Source organism: Rhyacophila brunnea, unplaced genomic scaffold (genome assembly GCF_057557595.1).
Source record: "Rhyacophila brunnea isolate RB1 unplaced genomic scaffold, BYU_Rbru_1.0 scaffold_9, whole genome shotgun sequence".
Taxonomy (NCBI): domain Eukaryota; kingdom Metazoa; phylum Arthropoda; class Insecta; order Trichoptera; family Rhyacophilidae; genus Rhyacophila; species Rhyacophila brunnea.
The window spans coordinates 41,230,614-41,253,062 of NW_028233361.1; the positions used below are offsets into that span (position 1 = coordinate 41,230,614).

Below are 22,449 nucleotides of genomic sequence, written 5' to 3' on the forward strand. Positions count from 1 at the left end.
TAAAGGCACCTAGCGGAAAAATATGAAGTTTGTCATTTAATACACTTTATCGAAAATGTACATTACATAGTATTTTAATTAATCAATACGTAGGCATATAAAAACATTAAAAATGAAAATCAATGTTTTTTAAATCATAAATAAACTTACAATTAAAAAAACTTATATTTTCTTAAAATGTTCTTATCTTATTACTACATATTATCTCATGATTATGTTTTTGATTAAAATTTGGTTTATTAATTTTTTCCTAATAAATAGGAAATATTTTACCAAATGTCATTATAATAAATATGTAGCTGCAGAATAATAGCGATCAAATATCTATTGTTTAATGTATCAAATTACTCTGCAGTAATATATTCCCAGCGAATCAATTTCCAGCAAACAATTCTTAGCTAGATCAGCAAGTTGTTTGGCGATATTAGATACGGTATATTATTACATCATATCACAGCACATTATAATAAATAATTTGACTGTAATAATAAATAATATTTCACAAGCTACTCGATTTAAAACGCTGACTCTATAATTAGTCCAATATGATTATGTACCAGAATTTAATGTTAATGTATTACTTTTTATTGTATAAATAACGAAGAATAATTTATCTAAATGTCACTCGAATCCAAGTACCTAGCTCGTAACTATCTCAGTAGATTATATGTACTAGCATTGTATAATATACTATTGTACCGATACGCTGCTCTCTCGCTCTCTCACCCTGCTACATCGTAGACTTCATTATCATCATCCTCAACCCACACATTGTACACCACAGTAGTGACCCAACAAATATTATATTATGATCGTGGTCTTAAAAAATTAGACCTACCTTGGCGGTTATCCTTTTCTTTCGGGGGCGTAGGCTTAGGGTGTGAGGACCTCTTGCAGGTGCCCCTCTGGCATGCGGACCCTGCGCCTGTTCCATCGCCGTGACCGTTGGCCGGAACAGCGGGCTTTCTCTGAAATAATGAAAAAAATTTATGAAATTTCTCGTAGGTAATCGATAAAAATTCTACACAGTATTATTGTGAGAATCAACACACATACGCGATACCGGATCCATAAAGTAATTTATATAAGCGATTGCATGTCCACACCTCGATCTAGTGAGCTTCCATCGACCACGTGTCCCTCCCCGTTCGACGGCACGTGCAAACGAGTACGGTGAGTCGAGGGGTAAGAAACACAATCTTGGGAAATTATGAAACGTGCGGTCAAACTCAGCACTTTCTTATGTGGATTGCGGTGAATACTTTTGTCACTCCATTACAGATAATATAATAATGTTATGAGAACCAACTGAACTGTTTCCGGCAATTCAAAGCGTGTCTTAAAAATACACTGGTGTCAATATATTATATTTTAGCCAATATTGCGACGGCCATTAAGGTGACCAACGACATGTCATGTCCCAAAAACAAGCCTTAAATACGGGAACTTCTATCAACATAAATTATGACTAACGATCTCAGACGATAATTAAATACTCGTAACTATTATTACATTATAATATTCAGTCGACATCAAACCTTTCAATCAAGCAGTTTAAAAATTAATCTCTCAATTAACTAGTCGTTTATTGCATATTGTGTTTGTCCGAGAATGACGTAAAACTATTAAATACTAAATTCAAGTAAACAATTAAAATAATATTATCTATATATATACATCATCAAAATTTAATAGAGTGCACAAGTCCATACAATAAACAAACATTAAAACAGTTCTGGCTATTAATCAATTATTATGTAATCACTACAAATGGCACCCCCTTAAATTAATAAACAACTACACTTTATGGCAATAATGACATCTCTGATTGCCACACCCAAAATCCTCAACAGACTCCGAACTAAAGTAGGACGTACTCAAACAATATGGTGAAATGAAGAATGTCCGATGACTTAGCTTGCATTTGAGGCGAGTTATCATTGGACACCTGTTCTTATGCAAAGTGTATCCACTGCAATGACATTAATATGGACGAAGCATCTAGAAAATAAAATGACACTCACTTTGTGTCGGGTCTGCCGGATGGCGAAATTCATATTTTAATATCGGTATCCTACGTTCAACTGAACATTCTGCTTGCAAGCTGTCTGGCAACACCGCTGGGTCTGCCCATACAAAATTTATGACTGTCAGGTTTCTACTCCATCGTTATTATTGTGTTACAAAATGCCAATGTGCCTAGTTAAAAATTGTAAAAAAAATCTACTAAACACTCCAAGAAAGATGGGATATCACTTTTCATGTGTTTTATTATTTATAAAATGCCATTTTAAGATATTGATGAATGTTTATTCAATGCAATTGAATGATAGAAACCATTGGACAGTCGCCTGTGATGCGCTGGGCTCACTTGCGTCTAATCTCCGAGAAGTCGTAAGTAACCGAGAATCTGTTTCTAACGCAATGAGTCATGACACTAATACGCCATTACAATAAAGGTTATATTACTATAAATTCTTGAAGCTTGTATCGCATAATGGAAACGGAACGTCATATGGTCACGTGACATCTACCTATACATCTGTGAATGACTTTCATGCACAATTTCTCGTGCGCGCCGGTATGAAGTGAGTTGTCCATTTAATATGTCATTGATCCACTGGCATAGAACTTCAGGGAGATTCTACAAGCTGAGGAAAATAGGGATGCTTTTGCCGACTTCTGGAATGCCGTCTTGTAGCAACTAAAGTCAGTAAGGAGAAGAATCAATATTGCATCCCACTAAAATAATCTGGACCATACCTATAAGGATTCATAATAAAAACATTGTGTTGTATAAAGCGATTCCAGCGCATCTATTCTATACACGAGCAAGGGTTGTTTATCATATTTATGCATTGAGGTATTATAATCGCTACAATAAGTTATCCATCTTAACTATCGAAACTGTCGATCTAAAAGTTAACACAGACAAGAGAGGTGCTGTTAAAACATAGCATCTTTTGACAATTCAGTCGGTTTACTTATTGTAACAATAAATTAAACTCACCAATACATAAATATGATAAACTACGCCGATAGCAGCATTGTCGTATCGCCGTATCACTATTCATAGTCGATCGGTCCAACAGATATTTCGATTCAAACTATTTCTTCAGAGGTAATATGAAAAATTGCACCGTAATTGTACTGCAGTGATAGTAGCTAATGTAGGTGGATTCGTGGGGTACAAATCCAATTACCGCCTGCAATCAGATTACAGCCAACGGGCTGGAATATACCATCGTCGCATTTTTTGGTGGAAGCTTTTTTTAATATTACACCAGTGTGAGTATAGTTGTATATTGTATAAGTGAGCAACACGAATTATTGATGATATGCATATCGTCACCGTACTATTAAAACCACGTAAGTATGTTTGAGAAGAATGTTGAGGGGAAAGAAAAAACGTAATAAAACAATATTTTAAACACCTCTCTAATCAGTCTAATCGATGAATCTGCTAACACTGGTTGTGAAATACGAAGTTTTAATTCCATGTTTGAAACCACGAGACCTACAAGTTTTTTTTTTTAATTTGTCGATCAATGGACAGTATACTAGTCTAGAGAACCGATGTTTTGATATGATTTAAAATGTTTTTTTTTGTTTAAATTTTGTCGAACAAACTTCATTACTACGTTTTTCTTGGCTCGTATTCTTATTTGTCCGGTACAAATCTTGCAATCGATTTTTAACTAACTTCCCGACTAGCTAGACGTTTGAAACTTTTAGAACATAACAGAACACGATGCCAATGCATTTTTTAATACTTTTAGCCATCTTTAAGTAGAATTGAATTCATTTTCAGTTAATTCTGTTTTGTATGAAAAGTTATTTCGACATCATTATTGGTTGCTAGAGGTCTGGGGTCCTAGCAACTAAATTATTAATATATACGTGCGTTACTATGGAAATCAATATGACATGTCAAAATGACATTTCAGTATTATTTCTATCAAGTACAATTTTTTTCGTTTTAGCTAGTCAAGTCAAGTTTATATGATTCAACAGAAAATTTAAAAACGTTGTATATAAAAAGTTCTTTTTATCTTGTAATTATTTTTCCATAATATCGGACTTACGAGATCTTAATAGTAAGGTGACGAAATGGAAATACGGCAAAGTGGGTGATGTTAAAAAACACAATACATAAAAACCACCCGTTGACTCTAATCTACCGAAATTTTTAAAAACTATTGGGCCCTAGAACATATCTTTTGGTACACTATTTCTTTTATTCAACGAGTAATACAATGAAACATTCTTTATATTGAACATTATGTACATAATATTGAAAACACTTCAGATATATTATACCTAGGTACTAGAAAAAAACTTTGAAAAAAATACGACGCCCACGTATTTACCGTATTCGCTTCAATGTGCTTTACCAATTAAGCCACATGTGTCATATATAATTACGAAGAAATGAATTTTTAAATATTCAACTGTTTATCAAATTGCTTTAATTTTTGGATATCGACTTTTCTGTTTTAAATCAAGGTATCAATTAAGTGCCCCAATTACTAATCGACGCCCGGATCACTCCAAATGTTTAGTTATAACGTACTTGCACATGCTAATAAGTTAATAAACAATTTATTATATTAAACGAATAATTCACAAGATTTGAGAACGCAGTTTCTTTATATTAAACATACATAATTTAAAAAAAAACACCTCAGATACGAGGGAACGACCAAGAGAAAGGGGATGCAAGAGATTAAGTAGGTACTTGAATCGGTATTTTATTCTGGTACAGCGAAATGCGTGTGAAATACCACTCGATACGAGTTTATTTTAGGATTTTTCTAACAAATGTGTTTTTGATTTTCAGCCAAGAGTGAACGACCAGGAAGAAGGGAATAACCGGATTTTTCACTGGAACCGAATCTACGAAAAAAGGGCGTTCAAATAGCTCTACTACCCACATAACTAGGGAATCCAATCCCGGGATCCCGGACAATTTTCAATACCTATAAATCCCAGGATTAGTAAACATAATCCTGAAACCTTGGGGATTGGTTTTTTTATCAATCACAATCATGTGTACAAAATTGTGTTAGTGAAGTGTATGTACTTGCACATGTCACTGGGGGAATCGCTGGATGCTCATGGATAATAAATAACCATTTTTATTGCCATACACAATCGTAACAACATCAGAAAAATAATAAATTCGTTCATTTAACCAGCTAGACGCCGGCACTCGAACGGCGTTTAACCGCCAGTGCCACGGAGTGCAGGCAGGCACTTGTTTCTACGCCGAATTTTATGAATGGTATCTTTTCAAATTCAAAAAAAAAATGTTTTTAACTACACATTATTAACATTAAATGTCTTAAACAGTCATTTTATTATACACGACACTTTTATGACTGATTTTACCAATACTATTTGTATATATATAAAAATAAAATAATATTAACTATCGAAAAAAACGCCAATCCCGGGATTGTCAAATTGTACTCCCGAAATCCCAGGATCAAAATTTTGATTCGAGATTGGATTTCCAACACATAACTGTACGGCAGTGAATGATTCTACGTTACAGACGATAACTAAAAATCACAACACATTCAATATTATTAATGTAAATTAATGTCATTACAAATCCCTACATAGGTCTGAAGATCGCAAGAAATCACACATAATAAGAATGCAAACCAACGTCAAATAGCTCCATAATAAGCCATTGCAGATCGATGTTTGCATTGTACGGCAGTATCACCCACCCATTATAACAGAGACCCGAGTTCAATGCACCGGCTCGCCTAGCACGCTAATTGACCGTTGGCTCATTATCGGAACTAGCTGCATATCTAAACGCTGGTTTATATGCAGGTAAATCAGGTAACTTACTTCATGCGGACGGACGGAACGGAAACAATGCAGCCAATGGGTTATGCAAAGTGTGCAAGGTGTATTTGATGGAAATAGATTAGTAAACAAAGTGTATCATATTCTGTTATAAACATTACTATTCTGCACAGGTGATCTGCGCGCAGTTCGTAATAGTCGAATAGTTCTCGGTATGGAATGATGGTATTTAGATATTTTGATTATCACGCTGCGTTGGTAACGAAATAAATATATATAAGTATATATATGTTACGCCGAATGTGCGAAATTAAATATTACACGAAATGGGCAAAATTTTACCTAAATCATGAAAAATGCAAGCCCGTGGCCTTATTCATGAATTAGACAAAATATCTGGAGAGTGCGTGAATTCGGCAGTAATTTTTCTGCCTAGTTCATGTATTGGACAAATTAGATAGTAGCGCTACGGTGGTATTTTTTGCAACTAAACTAAATGTATCAAATGCTCATGCATTGGTCAAAATGTACATATATTATATATGGTCAAAATAGATGATCGCGCTCCGGTGGTGTTTTTTGCAACAAATCAAACTAAACAAATGTGTCAAATGTCATTGATTATAATATAAAAATATACCAATCAATAACTACAATGACGTCCATGTCCATTTACTATGCGCAAAAAAATCTAGAACTATAATATGATAACGGAAGAATTTTATTGAAAAGTATTTTCGCGATTTGATTCGTGCTTGGGTATCAAACGTGCAATGGTCGATTGAATGTTTGTGATAGTTTGTTGACACTTGATAGCTAACCTCAAAATGGACATTCAGTTGAATAATTTAATTCAGAATTACAAAACCTAACCTAACCTAACCTAATAATAATAATATTATATGTCGAATTATAACTAATAAAACCATCCGTATTAAATTTACTTTTTCTTCTGTCATGTTGACAGTTCAAGAATTCCATACCCTGGCGAATTCATGTACTCAGCAGAAAATTTACCTAATTCATGAATAAGGCAACAGGCTTGACTATTACATGAATTAGCCAAAATTTTGCCCATTTCATGTAATAGTCAATTTCGCACATTCGGTGTAACATATATATACCTACACACAAATCAGTGGTTTGTGATGAGGTTTTCTCGTGGGAATGCTGTTGGGAAAATCTATACAATATACCTATTACTTACTAGAAATTATTAACATTCCTGAACTTTGCGGATCCCGTTTTTTTATATAAAGTTATATTCAATTAAATCAAGAGGTATATTGTATGTCTTATAATCCAGCCAATTTAGTAACCGCAACGAAGTGATATCGTTTAAGAGGGTACATGCTCAGCGTAGGTCAAAATGGAGCTTTTATTGCATTTTCAAAGCATGATCCTAGACATTCCTTAAACGTTGTAGATAATCTATTTATATATTATTCGTAGGATGTTTATCACACTTGAATGGTCAAAGACATAGTTTATAATTAGTATCTTTAGAATTATCTTCAAATGTGTTAATCTTGGCCATTTTTTGAATAATAAAATGCCTAATTCTTGTCAAATTTGGGATCACAGAGATTATCAATATAATTTTTTATCGTAAATATTTCACTATAATAATGTCGACATAAATTATACTAATGGTTTTATAAATGCGTTTAAAATTTAATAAATGTAAAAAATCTTAACACCACTGCACATGCATGTACTGAAATATGATTATATTCTAAAACATTAGAGCGAGAGGTTTAAAAGAATACTATTTTATGTAATAAAAATACATTATGCAGTCATCAAATGTTTAAAATAAATATAAAGGATAATAAGGCTTCAAAATAATATAAATAGATTATCTACAACGTTTAAGGAATGTCCAGGATTATGCTTTGAAAATGCAATAAAAGTTCCATTTTGACCTACGCTGAGCATGTCCGCCCGTAAGTATAAATCATCTAGGTAATTATCAGTAGCGAAAACTCCACAATAGGCTAGTATTTAAAGAATTATTAATTGCCTAATAAAGCATTTTAATAATACGTTCATTATGTCATATTCTACAAATATAGTATAATTAGCCAATAACATATCACTAATACGTAACCAGATAATATGGCACCAACACAATAAAAAGGTAATTTCGAACATTTCACGCATACAACACATTAACACGATTACGCGCGTATTGTATAGAATACACGCACACAATGTTGAAACCAGCGTCATACTATCACGTGACTCAAGGCTGTAGGTATTTAAGCCTAACTGGCTCTCCGGTGCTAACAGCGATGTGTTTTTTAAATAAATATATGCATTTATTTAATCATTCCAAATGGTATCGCGGGATTCTAACACGGTTATGCATTACTTTTTTAAATATCTATTTTAGTGCATGTTGTATTTTTCCGTGAAATATATATTTTTTATCCTAATAGGATCATATGGGCCTCCACAGAGTAGAGGTTTGTATTAACAGATTTTTGCTTTTTACGAGAAATGGATGTCAGCCGCTTGCTCAACCTCTTAGATCCATAGCCTGACTTACACACTAATTGAAAAACAATGTATACTTGCCAGAGCCAGGATTCGAACCTAAAACCCACGGCATGATAGTCCAACGCTTAAGCCGCTCGGCCACCGTGGGTGTATAATAATGTGGGAAATATCTATTACAGAAAGGTAAAATATAATATTTTGTGTTCAGTAAAATACTGAAGATGAAATTCAAGTCCCGTATATATGACTGTCCTAGGACTTTTTTTCGGTTACCTACCAATGCCTACCTACTTTCAGAAGGCACCGTTCGCCATTGGTATATATTATTATCTATCGGGGCAATGCCTCCGAAAGTCTAGTAAGTGTAAACTTAGTCTGCGGTGTAAACATACAGTATCCACATCAAAAACAATAAAGCAACACAGCAGAATTTTCCGTTTGATAATAATTAGACACGTCACGTGACTCTTAATGCAAACTGCAAATGCAATCAGTATAATGCTCGCGACTTGATGCTCGAATGCAGTCGGCGGCCCAGTGTAGCCGCCAACATTTTTTTGACACGAGGAGACTTATAATTATTTATACTGTGTTTTATTATGCGAGTCCACTTTACCAGGGAACTAAGTGAAGTGAAATGGGTGAACCACCTAAGCGAAGACGAGTATAGATGGACATTGTTCTATAATTTTTTTTAAATAGGGACAACTTAGCTCATTCGGTGTACTTCCTCGTATCTAATTGATAATTGATGTATTTACTCTTTCTACTGTTTTCTAATACAGCATCTAAATATTTTTTTATGCAGTATGAACAAAAAATATTGTATTTGAACTTTATACAATTTATTGCACGAAAAAAGACTACAATATATATTTAAAAAGTAATGCTCGACCGCGATGCAAACTCAGGCTATAAAATTTTACTTCACGACAGTTCGGTGTTTTGATCGCAAGACCATGCCGACGCATGCCTAAACAACAATTACATCGCTGTTAGCACGGGAGAGCCCGTTAGGCTTAAATATCTACAGCCTTATGTCACGTGATAGAATGACAGTGTGGGTATGTGTTTTTTACAATACGTGTGTAATTGTATGAAAGGGTTGTATGCGTGAAATGTTCGAAATTACTTAGTACCTTTTTTTATCGTGTTGGTGCCAGGTAACTCAGAAATAATGGGAACTGAAATACCCAACGGGTGTGGAGTAACAAGCAACCGATCTCGAGTGGGGAAGAATATTGACTAAACTTAAACACGTGTTAAGAATACGCTTGTCGTTCGTTCGGACAACTGTTCTCCATTTACGCACTGACGCTCATTCAATATTGGTGTATTTAAAGGTTGCAACATACACTAGAGCACGTTTATAATGAGTGGTTCATTTTTGTATGACACTCATACATTCAAAACCCTGAGTCAAAATGTACTGTATTGGGATATAGCCTATCGGAATTCTATTTATTTATCTGTTCTGTGGTCGTTACTATCAAATTAACTTCACTCGGGCTCTATATGAATTCACAACAATCATTGGTTAAAATTTTAAAATCAACCGCACTTATACTGTGGACACAAAAAAATATATGGGAAGTGGGTTACCTTATCTGTGTGGCTGTAAGATACGACTCTCAAGTGTGGAGAAATATGGAATAAGCTGAAATACGTGTTAATTTCAATATTTAGGTTTGTATCATAACATGCATTTAAGTTTGTCACGCAAACGGAACGCGCATTCAATATTGGTAATATACGAGAACACTCAGTAGACATTGTATTTCTTGCGTTTTATTGGCTGGCCATTAATTAAATCATAAACCAAAACTGGCTTTCGTTTTTTGTTGTCATTCACTTTGATTTCATTATAAACTTAGTATTTCTTACACAAATATTCTATTTTTCAGCCATAAATGAAGACCGAAGGCCGACTATATTCAGGCCGTGGCACTTAATTGAAAACTATTAGAGTAGTGCTAGTTATTGAATAATATATTAAAATGCAATGTGGTAACCTTTTCGCATTAAATGAATATTTATTTCAATCAATATATAACAATCATCATTTTCCATACCATATTGCATTCGAAGTATGAGCAATAACTAGCACTACCATCGAAGTTTACAGTTCGGTCTGACTATAGTGAGTAATGATGAGGACCTTAATGACGTCAAACCCAACTTGACCTAAAACGAGGACAACACTGCCACACAGAATATTAAGTTCGTGATGTTATTATGTATGCAACGCGGAGTGTTCGTTACAAAACTATGCATTCTAGTGTTGTTATTTATAATTGCAAAAATGAAAGAGGTCAACGAAAAATATTAAAATTAAAATGCAGAAGTAACGTCAGTTTTCATCAGTGGGTAGCGTAAGGGCCGCAGTGCTGTGGGAAGGTCGAAATAATGAATTTGGGGTAGCTTTACGAGTTTGGCCTAAATAATCAGATCTTGTAGCCTTTGTTTACAAAACGTATATACCATTATGATAATTTAACTTTTCTTATTTTAGAAATTAACATTTAATGACCATATAAAATATAGTAGTATTATTAATACCATAAATATAAAGAGTATTGTTGTAATCGAAATCGAGAATAAATCCATATTTTATTACACCAGCGCTTCTATTCTATACACAAGACTTTCATATTTTTGTATTGAAGTATTATAATTTTTACAATAAGTTAGTTGTAATTATTACAATGAGTGCTATGTTTTAACAGCACCTCTCTTGGCTGTGCTAACTTTTAGAGCGAGATAAACAGTTTTGACTGTTTAGACTGCTAACTTATTTTTTTTAACTACACTCGATAGCTGCCGATAGCGGCCGATAACAATATTCTGTATAGAATAAATGCGCTATGTCCGTGGCTAGTTAACACTACGAAAGAGAAAAAACTATTTATTAGTACCTAACAAGTACCTATTGTTGTTTTTATTTAATAAAACGCAATTTTTTGTAGTACTTATTCCACTTTTAATCAATAGATTAGGACCGGTTTCGTCCGCCTAACGAAACCGGTCCTAATCTATTGATTAAAAGTGGAATAAGTACTACAAAAAATTGCGTTTTATTAAATAAAAACAACAATACAATGCAGCTCCACCATGAATTGACAGTTAACAAAATAAAAGAAACCTAACAAGTATTTAAAATTTAAATTATTATCACAAAGTGATCTCAGCTCGTAGTAATGGACATAAAATCTATTTAAGCCATCGTACACGCCATGTCATGGATATTACAGAAAACGACCCCTAATTACTGCGACATTTGGTGGTTGGTTCTAGATTGCTTTAAAAATCGTAACTATGTCACCGGTCCAAATGAAAGCCGTTACAAATCGAAAGTGTCGCAAATAAAGTCGTGAATACGAGTCACTCGGTCAGAGATGTTTTCGTAACAGATCAAAGACACGAGACCAGTATTGGATAACGCTTAAATACATTGAGAAGAAAACATGGACAGAGCCAAGTGAAGGGGTCACACTTTCATTGTTGTGGCTGCGACTTAAAATAGGGTTGGCAACGGTAATGAAGAAAGCGAATTGAAGTCAGAACATACATTACTGAACCATATTATACGCAATGCATACCAAAATTCTACCTGACATAAACATAGCAATAAATCATGTTTGCCGAAAATGTTGCAAGTCTAATCGGCGACAAAAGATGCGACGCCACCTTCTGTGAAAACGGATAAACGTCATTGTACATTATTTTAATAAACAATTGTATTGTAGTTTTATTTTAAGATAGACAAGCTATTAAGATCCGCCATAAAATTAACTACTTCAATTTTAGTTTGTCAATTTATGGCTACGACCGTATGTTGTAGCTTAACCACTGGGGAATGCCAAAAGAAATAGCGTATTTCAAAAAAACACTACCTTATTCTTAGGTCAATAATTATTATAAAGCAATCATTATTCGTAGGATGTTTATCATACTTGAATGGTCAAAGACATAGCTTATAATTAGTATCTTTATAATTATCTTCAAATGTGTTAATCTTGCCCATTTTTTTAATAATAAAATGCCTAATTCTTGTCAAATTTGGGATCACAGAGATTATCAATATAATTTTTTATCGTAAATATTTCACTATAATATTGTCGACATAAATTATGCTGACGGTTTTATAAATGCGTTTAAAAATTAATAATTGTAAAAAATCTTAATACCACTGCATATTTATGTACTGAAATATGACTATATTCTAAAACATTAGAGCGAGAGGTTTAAAAGAATACTATTTTATGTAATAAAAATACTTTATGCAGTCATCAAATGTTTAAAATAAATATAAAGGATAATAAGGCTTCAAAATTATATAAATAGATTATCTACAACGTTTAAGGAATGTCCAGAATCATGCTTTGAAAATAGAATAAAAGTTCCATTTTGACCTACGCCGAGCATATCCCCCCTTCAATTTATTTTTTTATTTTATTTTTTTATTTATTTTTGCATATTGTGGACATTACAAATTATAAGTTTAAGACGTTCACAACATGACATAAAAAAGAGATAGATAATATGTTATTAAACAAATATGTACATACAAAAATATTAATTATATAGGTACATGGAAATACACCGGATGAGTTAAGCAGACCCTATTTTAAAAATTTATAAAATAACGTCCACCTATACTCATCCTCACGTAGGCGGAATATATCAACACCCGAAGCAATTTCGTTGAACATAGTTATCGCCCTCCCAATTGGCATTACTAGTGGCAGGTTGGTTCTGCACCTTGGGAGAATAAACAACTGATGTTCTCTATTTCTAAGATAGTTATCAGGGACACACAGGTCAACACTGCCCAGAATGGCAGAGTTCTCATTTATACCTCGTATAAGTCGAAAAAAATACATAGCTAAATAAAGATTTCTTCTAAATTGCAAACTGCAGTATGTAAGCATGCCTAAGAGAAAGTCAGTTGGATAAAGCCACGGATAGTATCCGTACAACCTCAAATAAAGGAGTCTCAAGAATTTCTTCTGAACCCTCTCCACCATAAGGCCATACTTCAACTGATGCGGTGCCCAAACAATAGACCCACTCTCAAGTCTGCTTCGAACTAAAGAATTAAATAAAAGTTTTAATACCGTAACATCCGAAAAGACCCGGGAAGTACGCATGACGAAGCCCAACATTTTAAGCGCCTTGTTACAAATTGTAACTATATGGCTAATAAATGTCAGTCTACTCTCAAACGTAATGCCAAGATCCCTTACAGATGATATTCGTGACAAAACTCTGCCATGCATCGAGTATTGGAAAAACAACACTTTTGAGGCTCTGGTAAACGACAAAAGATTGCATTTATCAATATTGAATTCTAGTTTGTTACGCCTGCCCCAATCTAATATATTATCTATATCAAGTTGGAGCTGACGACAATCGTCCAAGGTGACAACTTCCAAAAAGAGTTTCAAGTCATCAGCGAACAACAAAAACATAGCATTTTTTATTACCAATGCTATGTCATTTATAAAAATCGTGAACAGCAACGGCCCTAAGTTTGAGCCCTGAGGGACACCAGAAAATGTGTTAAAGGTCTGTGACTGATAAAGGCCGTACGATACGTATTGTTGACGGTTCCTAAAATAACTCCCGAATAGCTTCAAAAATCGATCAGACAATCCAATAAGTTGGAGTTTTTCCATCAGGACATCATGATCGACTTTGTCAAATGCTTTCGAGAAGTCATTGTAAGAACAGTCAACCTGGTGACCTCTATCCAGGGCCGATGACACATAATTGGTAAATACCATCAGGTTAGTTTCCGTTGATCGGCCTGCTCTAAATCCATGCTGTTCATTTATTATAAATGACTCAATTTTTGGAGAAATCATGTTGTGCATGATCATCTCAAGAACTTTTGCTGGTGCAGAGAGAACAGCTACCGGCCTGTAATTTTCCACTGATAACTCTGTACCACTCTTATGGATTGGAGTAACCTTCGACATCTTCCACGTTTCCGGAAAGATACCTGTCTCCATTGTAAGATTATAAATATATGCAAGTGGGCCTTTGACAAAATCAACACACCCCTTTAAAAAAAATGTAGGGACGTTATCAGGTCCCAAAGAGTGAGTATTTTTTAGTTTTTTAATAAATTTTAACACATCACTCTCATCAACTGGAAAAATATCAATGGACTGGGCACCGCATGATGGCTGTCTTGACGCAGAGGCAACATCCAAATAAGGAATACTACTTAAGTATACCTAAAACACATAAAAGTGTTTTCTAAGATAAATGCGTTTCGGTGTAGCGAGTTTAATACCAACAAGCGTATCAACCCTGCACTATTACGAAATGTATACACAGTTGATATAAGCAGACTATCCTCTGCCCACTAATAGTTGCACATTTGCAGAGTAAAGTTTAGCAATCGATTCGTTACTTGTTCGCGAAAATGGAATCCTAACCTGACACAACACTTGCGCAGAGATGACGCATCGCTTTCTTTGTCAAATACTCTTATCCGATGCAACAGCTGCTGCGATCTCAAAGACTACAATGCAACACTAATTAAACATTCCCTTCATACCTGTTTACGGGTGAAGATTAAAAAGTTTACCGTTTCAAAATTGCGACGTAATAATTTGTGACATTGCTTGTTGCTAGTCCACAGATCGCACTATACCCAAAGAGCATTAATTTGAAATCAATTCCAGACTATTGTAACATATCACCTAACTCCATAATCATCAAAAAATACTTAACAATATGCTGTATCGTATTCAGACAGTTAATTATCCCGGGATGTGAACTGTCAGGCGTGATGTATTTTAACAGGGTAACTCATTGCCGTGTTTTATGGTAAGATAGAGAACGGCAACACAAACCAAAACCCCTCAAAACCAACCCACCTCGCGAGCGTATCACGAGGCTCTACGTTTGTTGTGAAGCATCAGCAGTTTTTTAAGCCTGATAATGTCTCAGGAGCAGATACGCAAGATTGAGATCGTCATGTTCTCAAGTGAGCTTTGAGAAGTTTACTAATTGTCATAATTTAATAAAAAGTGCCATGGGACGGGAGAGACATAGGTGATAGAGAACGACAATTACATATTGAAAATTGAGATGCAGCGATTGTAAAAATAAATACTTACTAACATTGCGACACTGGCCCGTCACGGCCCGGCCGCCGTCTCAACTTATAGTTTACCGCGAGCTCGCAAGTATTGTTGAGTAGTGTTGTAATACATACTTATTATTTAAAATAAGCTATACTTATTTTAACCGGATATATTTGGAATCAAGTAAAAAGTGCGTCAACGCTCACGAACTGCAGTACAGTGTCTTAGCCCGATTATCATTGTGTTACGAATTATTGTATGTATAGCCTTGTATACGGAATTGCCCCGTGTTATTTTGGATCAAGAAAAACAACGAGTTATTAATTGAGTTAGCATTTACTTGGTAGAATTCCATTTTACAAGAAATGAAAATATAATTAATATTAAATTCTACGGTTTTTAAAAGGTTTGTCGATAGCTATTTCGGTTGTAACACCATTATCAAGACTATTCAGATAGGCCGTTTGCCTTTGCTTAAATACTATACGTGTATAGATAGAGACAGAATACATTTTCTTATTCGTTCCAGCAATATTATGAATTTGTACACTTATTATTAATTGTAATATTATTAATAATTTGAAAACCCTAAGTGGGGGTTTTTTTAATGGATATCAAAATTTACAAAATTTATCAAAATTACAGTGTTTGAGTACTTTGGTTATTTATTAACATTATTAATCAATTAAAATCTTATTAGTATAATTGTCTTAATCGTGTGTTTAAATTATATTTAATAGTGGCGACGAATGCATTACCAAATTTTCATTAATTATGTGATTACTTTTGGATAATTCACGATTAATTTCCAACTGTTCGAAATAGCTATCGACAAACCTTTTAAAAAACTGTAGAATTTAATATTAATTATATTTTCATTTCTTGTAAAAACAACGAGAATAAAGATCTGCAGAATGATTTTAGCATGGTTGAATAAATTATTACCGATCAGAGAACACCAAAATAAAGAAACTGGACTATCTTCTGGGTGTGACGATAAGGCTAACCGCGCATTAGGCAGCCAGGCTGCGGCAGCCACAATAAGGGGCAGCCAATTCTAGCAGCCAGCAGTCACCAGGTGGCACTGATCGCTGCCTCGAGATCGACGTATAAGATGCACTTATTATTTACCTATTGAAACAAAGATGAAAAAAGAAACGTTATTGGATTCACCCAATGCTTCTCGAGCGGCACTCAACATGTGCATTTGAATGTTACATTAAAGATCTTTAAAAACACTTAGAATCTTTTTTAACTATGCAAGAATGTCAGTGCAGTCATTTAACGAGCTGTTGGATACTTTTCGAGAATCAATCAGGGGAACTGATACTCGAATGCGAATTTGTAGAACTCCCGAAGAAAAATTATTTGTCACATTTAGGTGTATGTACTTCGTACGAGTACATAAAACAAAATTCTATTTGAATTTTTTTTAAATCATTTTTAAAATTGCACATATCCCAGAGTGATTTTCGACATTCCACTTCTCTGCTCAAACTCTCTGTACCAAAAGACATCATACAATTTGTCACAGAATACGAGAAACGCCTAGCTACAGCTTGAGGCAGCCACATACATTTTACCCTGCTGTATCTGACTGCCTGCGCAATTGGCATGTTCCAACTGGCTCCCGCAGCTAACGATATTTGGCTGCTAGTGCATTCGCTTGAATACATTTTAATACAAATTTGAAGATCACGTTGGCTGCATAGTGAGCGGCAAGACTAAGAAGTTGTGTCAATTAAAAATAATTTAATAATTTTAAGAAAAAACTAATTTTATTAATAACATAACGTCTTCTGATTGCAGCATGCGACATTGTCACGCTAGTGATTCTTTCACTATAATGTGTCATTACACTTGTCATCTATGGATGGTTTCCAGTTTGTTTATTTTACAATATAAGGTCGACATTCTATGCATCAGGCCTTAAGGCGTAACATATTAATATCAACTTCGCCTAAGGTTAAACTTTATTTTTAGTCGTACGGATGATAAATTACCATGTTCACCAAAACATGAAAACCACGTTAACGAGTTTTTCATTTAAACTGACGATACATTGTTACTCAAATAATGGGTACGCCATTTAAACAAGACCATGAAACTTCGGTAAGTGTGTAAGTACCCTAAGTATAATTTCAGGTAAATATAAATGTCTCCGCAAACAATGGCAAACAGTAAAGTAAACGGTAAGTTGCCCGGATAAATAATAGGTACAGAGTTCTGTTGACAAAGATATATTTAGAGTGGTTAAGTACTTAGTAGAAAATAATAAACAAAAGTTTCTGATTGTTTTTTAAATATAATATTTATTTTTGCATTACGCATAAAAAATCTCACGGTAGGTACCACGATCAAAAAGTACATAATAGTTCACCGAACGTGCTGTCGATTTTTACTTCATCGTTCACTTCGTGTTACCGGCATGTCATTGAAGTTAGATATAGATAGAACATATTGTAGGCTGTGACAGATTTTTTTACGTATGTAGATGGCCGTACTTCAGTTCACCGTGAGATGCTGTATCGGAAATAGATGGCCGTATAGTATTGAGATCAAATTAATGTCTAAATAAAACACTTATAAAACTACCGGAATTCAAGGAAAAGACACAATAGGTAGGTTAATAAATTAGAATATTGTAAAATTAAAAATATTATTGAATATAATAAAATTGGAACATTGATGTCTACGATGTGTCACGAACAGCGCGTAATTTTTCGATGTCAATGCTATACAACCACATCTTTCCAGTAAGACAGCTCACTGCAAACTATGCTACGGCGAAATGTCATGCGTACAATTTATACATAACCGTTGTAGACAAATTGGTAAGTCACTTATGAAGATTTTATTTAGGCGGTTTTCATCGAACATTCATTAATTTAATTGTTGTTCAATATATATATCTAAACTTATTCGCTTGTTAAGATCAGAATGCCATTGGATTGAAGCATTGAGATAGGGACTTGAAGAGTTATTTATAGAAGTATCCGCATATCTTCAATGATGCAAGGTATCTGGGACATGGAACAAGACCCAAGAAAAGAAAGTTGGTACCTACTAAAGATCCACCAGTACCTATAATTTGTCCCCTGAGTGAAGGCGCCACATGCTAGCATTTGACATATCATTCAACATTTTTTATACTGTGATGATTTTAGTTCTAAATTCGAACACCGGACGATTTGTGATGGTAGATCTAAAGTAATAATTAAAAAAAAAAAAAAACTTATTTTTCGTGGAACTGACACTGACAATTTTATTATTCGAGACTGAAATAGTATCACAAAATGAACGTCAGTGTCGCATACAAGACTGCTAAAAATATCGTTGCGACACCGTTTTGCGAGATACGATTTTCTCAGTCGGAACAATGGGAATCATTTTGCCATATGGTCGGAACTAGGGTTTTCAATCACGGTCCATTACCGGATTCAGAAATCTCGGAATTGTAAATATTACAAGTTCGGGATTAGTTTTAATATTATGCTGTAATTAAAAAAAAACGCAGTCAATTTATGAGCAGGTACTTAAGCGTCAGCCTATAACATCGTGGGGTCCCAGGTTCGAATCCTGGGTCTGTCAAAAGTACACATTGTTTTTCAATTATTTGTGTATGAGTCAGAGTATGGGCCTAATACGTTGAGCAAGTGGCTAACATAAATTTCTTGTAAAAACAAAATCTGTTAATACAACCTCCAATCTGTGAAGCCCCATATTATGATCATCTTAGGATCGAACATAGTGAAGTAATAGTAATAGTAATAATAGTACAAAAATAGTACAAAAATAGTACAAAAATAGTAATCGTCCAACTCCAGCTGGGTTACGGAATCGGAAACATGTGCATAATTCTATTATTAAAAGTATTCTACCAGTATTAAATTCAAAATGCTCAAAACCTATTACGTATATATTCCAATAAAATACGAATACGACCGTGATCGACCAAAAACTGATTCACGATCGACTGGTTGGCCATAACTGTTATTATGATTTTAGTTAATTTCGCCTAACTTTTACCCTTGCATGGTTTTTGAAATTTTTTTGGTGACGTTTCATGCACGGCAATCAGGGGCGTCGAGTTATCGGTATGAGGCGGTGTGCAATCAATGACATTTTACATTGCTATTATGAAGCTAACTTCACGGATGTCAAGGTTGTTAGTGGGATCTGTACGATTTTGGCGCATACCTATATTCAAATTTAACTTGTGTCTTGTCTTACGCCTTCACAAAAAATACATTCTCAATATCCCATTCGTCGTTTAGATCTTCTTTTGAGGACTAACCTCCTACTGTGGAAAGAGACTAATGTGTGCCGGTAACGGTAAACTACGCCTCAGTTTAAAGCGCTGTGATTCACGTATTCTCTTTCTCTCACTCCTGCGGCAGGCAGTGAGTGATGCAATACAAGCAAGTGGAAACACAATGTGACGCGTACTCCCTTATGGTTAATTCTAAAAAACTTTTACATGACCAGGTTAAGGAAATAAAAATAGGAATGGTTTAAGGCTAAAGAAATCGTATTGTTAATACTATCGACCGAAGGTAGGTACTTGGTGGAATTTGAGCTTAAATTCTAATGGATTTAAATCGTATTGTATTACAATTGAATGTACATAATATATACTTTTTACATTTTCACAACCCCTTTCCTATGGACCTGTAACAATCAACCACTCAGCGTTAAATGAATAACACACTTTAATATGTAGATTTTGTTGTTAAAATAAAACATTAGAGCAATAATAATCGTCAGCATTTTCTCAATCACAACTAGATCAGTAGTGTCTGTTTTGATTGGTAACTACGACAATATCTATTGTAATATGTACTGCATTAATCTATAAATCCTCACTCAACTCATCGAGTCCGTCACGATACGTACTACTGTTGTCAAGAGTTCTTCACTCGACATAGTATTCTCTTGATCATATCGATTTATCAGGGGTAATGCAAAGATGCTTGGTAGTCCCCGATGCTATATTTATCTGTTCTGAAGGTTGCGGATGTGTGCATGACGCGATGACGACGTGATGAATAACACACAGAGATGGTATTTTCATGGTTTTATGTTGTAGAATAAATTTAGTATAAACACGGCACAGAGTAAATGGCTGCCACATTTATATTGGTTGATTTAAGTAGATTGAATTTAGAAGGATACGCGGACGAGCGGGGCGTACCTATCGACTACATTGTAACTAGGCCGGAAGACAACTGTTTGATTATCGTTGCGTCGTTATCTGTGGTCTATCGATGACCACAGACAACAACATGACAGTTTATAGAGTTATACGAAACCTCTACAGATCTCAACAGTACATCATTATCAACGATTATATACATCCTTATTATTATATTCAGTGTATTCTTGTATCAACCAATAAACTCTCATCTCAACAACCGAGCAACAACGACCTTCTATGTCCTCCACCTCAATCACCTCCAAAGACCTATGGTGCGATCAACGCGTTGAACATGCTGCACTAAATGTGAATTTTTGTACTTACCTATGTTTTTTGATTGTACAAAATTATATTACACCGTTATCATACGATTTATATTTTGTCTAATCCCGTATTCCCGGGAAAGAACACTCTGTCCGGAATCGCTATCCCTGGTCGGAACTCTTCTCTGAAAACTCATCCGGACTAAGTAACGCGAACAAATCGTCACGGTGTTATTGTTACGTTTATTCTTACGAAATGGCGTTACTCTTATTTTGCTTCGCATCGTTTCACGTAGGTATTCAAAAAGTGACAAAAGATAGCAAGGCACTCGTGTATAATTAGCAAGAACTAAAATAAAATGAAAATATAATACAAGTGTCAAGCAAGGGTATGTACTTGCACCCTAACTTTTTACCATTATCGTGGACGCAATGCGGTTAACCCGACAGTTGTATACGCATGCCTGCTATATTGATACAGGTATATTCAATATAAAAAAAAAACAAATCATAAAAACCAGAGCTTTGGAGCGGAGCTCGGAGCAGGAGCACGGAGCAGTGGAACAACGGGGTTTTACTTGAAGCAAAGGCGTAGCCGGAGCACCGAAAATGTGTATTGCTCCACTGCTCCGGATGTTTTTTTTATTATTAAATTGTCGTCCTAAAATCGAATGAAAATATTATATTTGACACTTCGCAACACTAGAATTATTTAAAATACGGCAACACTGTTGAGTGATAAATAACCTCACTTTTACAGACAGAAGAGGCCAATAATGAAAGACGTTTTGAGGCAGCAATTTCGTTAATGAAAATGCCAATTATTTAAAAACTAGATCTTACGTACTTTTCAATTTTTTAACATTTTTATACATAAGTACATACTTAATACCAATTAAATTATAATTAAAATATGTTATCCGGAGCGGAGCAGTATTTGGTCCCGGAATGGAGCTGGAGCGGAGCAACTCAAAAAAGGGTCCGCTCCAACCTCTGATAAAAACTATACACCGAGTGAGCTAAATATACCCACACTATCATAATTTATAAAATAACATCCAAATATATTCATTGTCACACAAGCGGAATATTTTTCTATCGATTCTAAAAACATCATAATATGGGCCTCTTCGAAGTGGAGGTTTGTATTAACAGTTGTCACACAAATGGAATCTATTGATAGCGGCTCTCGTGGTGCAGTGAGTAAAGCGCTGGCCTTTCATCCGGGAGCTCTAGGTTCGATCCGGTGAGGACACAATATATGTATGTGATTTTCTCAAAAACCTAAAAAATGTGCTACATTAAAAAAACACGTCAGAATCACTCACCAATTTATGTTCCTTGAAATATATCCTCATTGCGATATTATCTTCAAGATTTTTGTTCAACACTTAGAGCAAAATTGTAGATTTTACATATAAACACACTCACTGTATTTTATCACTACAATTTAACCAAATATTGGGATTGTCAGTTCGATATAAATTTTCGATCGATCCTTTATTATTAAAATGCACCACGGGGACAAAATACAATAACATTATAACACAGTCAATACGTCACA

The 22,449-nt window shown here is 34.6% G+C and overlaps 1 protein-coding gene across 2 annotated transcripts in view; it reads right to left on the bottom strand.

Moving 5' to 3' along the window:
* The window catches only part of LOC147063632 (uncharacterized), a 570,851-nt gene that overhangs the window by 371,168 nt on the left and 177,234 nt on the right, over window positions 1-22,449 (bottom strand). For both annotated transcript variants that reach the window (XM_085959789.1, XM_085959790.1), the window contains one exon: window positions 839-968. In XM_085959789.1, the coding sequence (XP_085815915.1) occupies window positions 839-968 (130 nt within the window). The remainder of the gene's footprint in view (window positions 1-838; window positions 969-22,449) is intronic.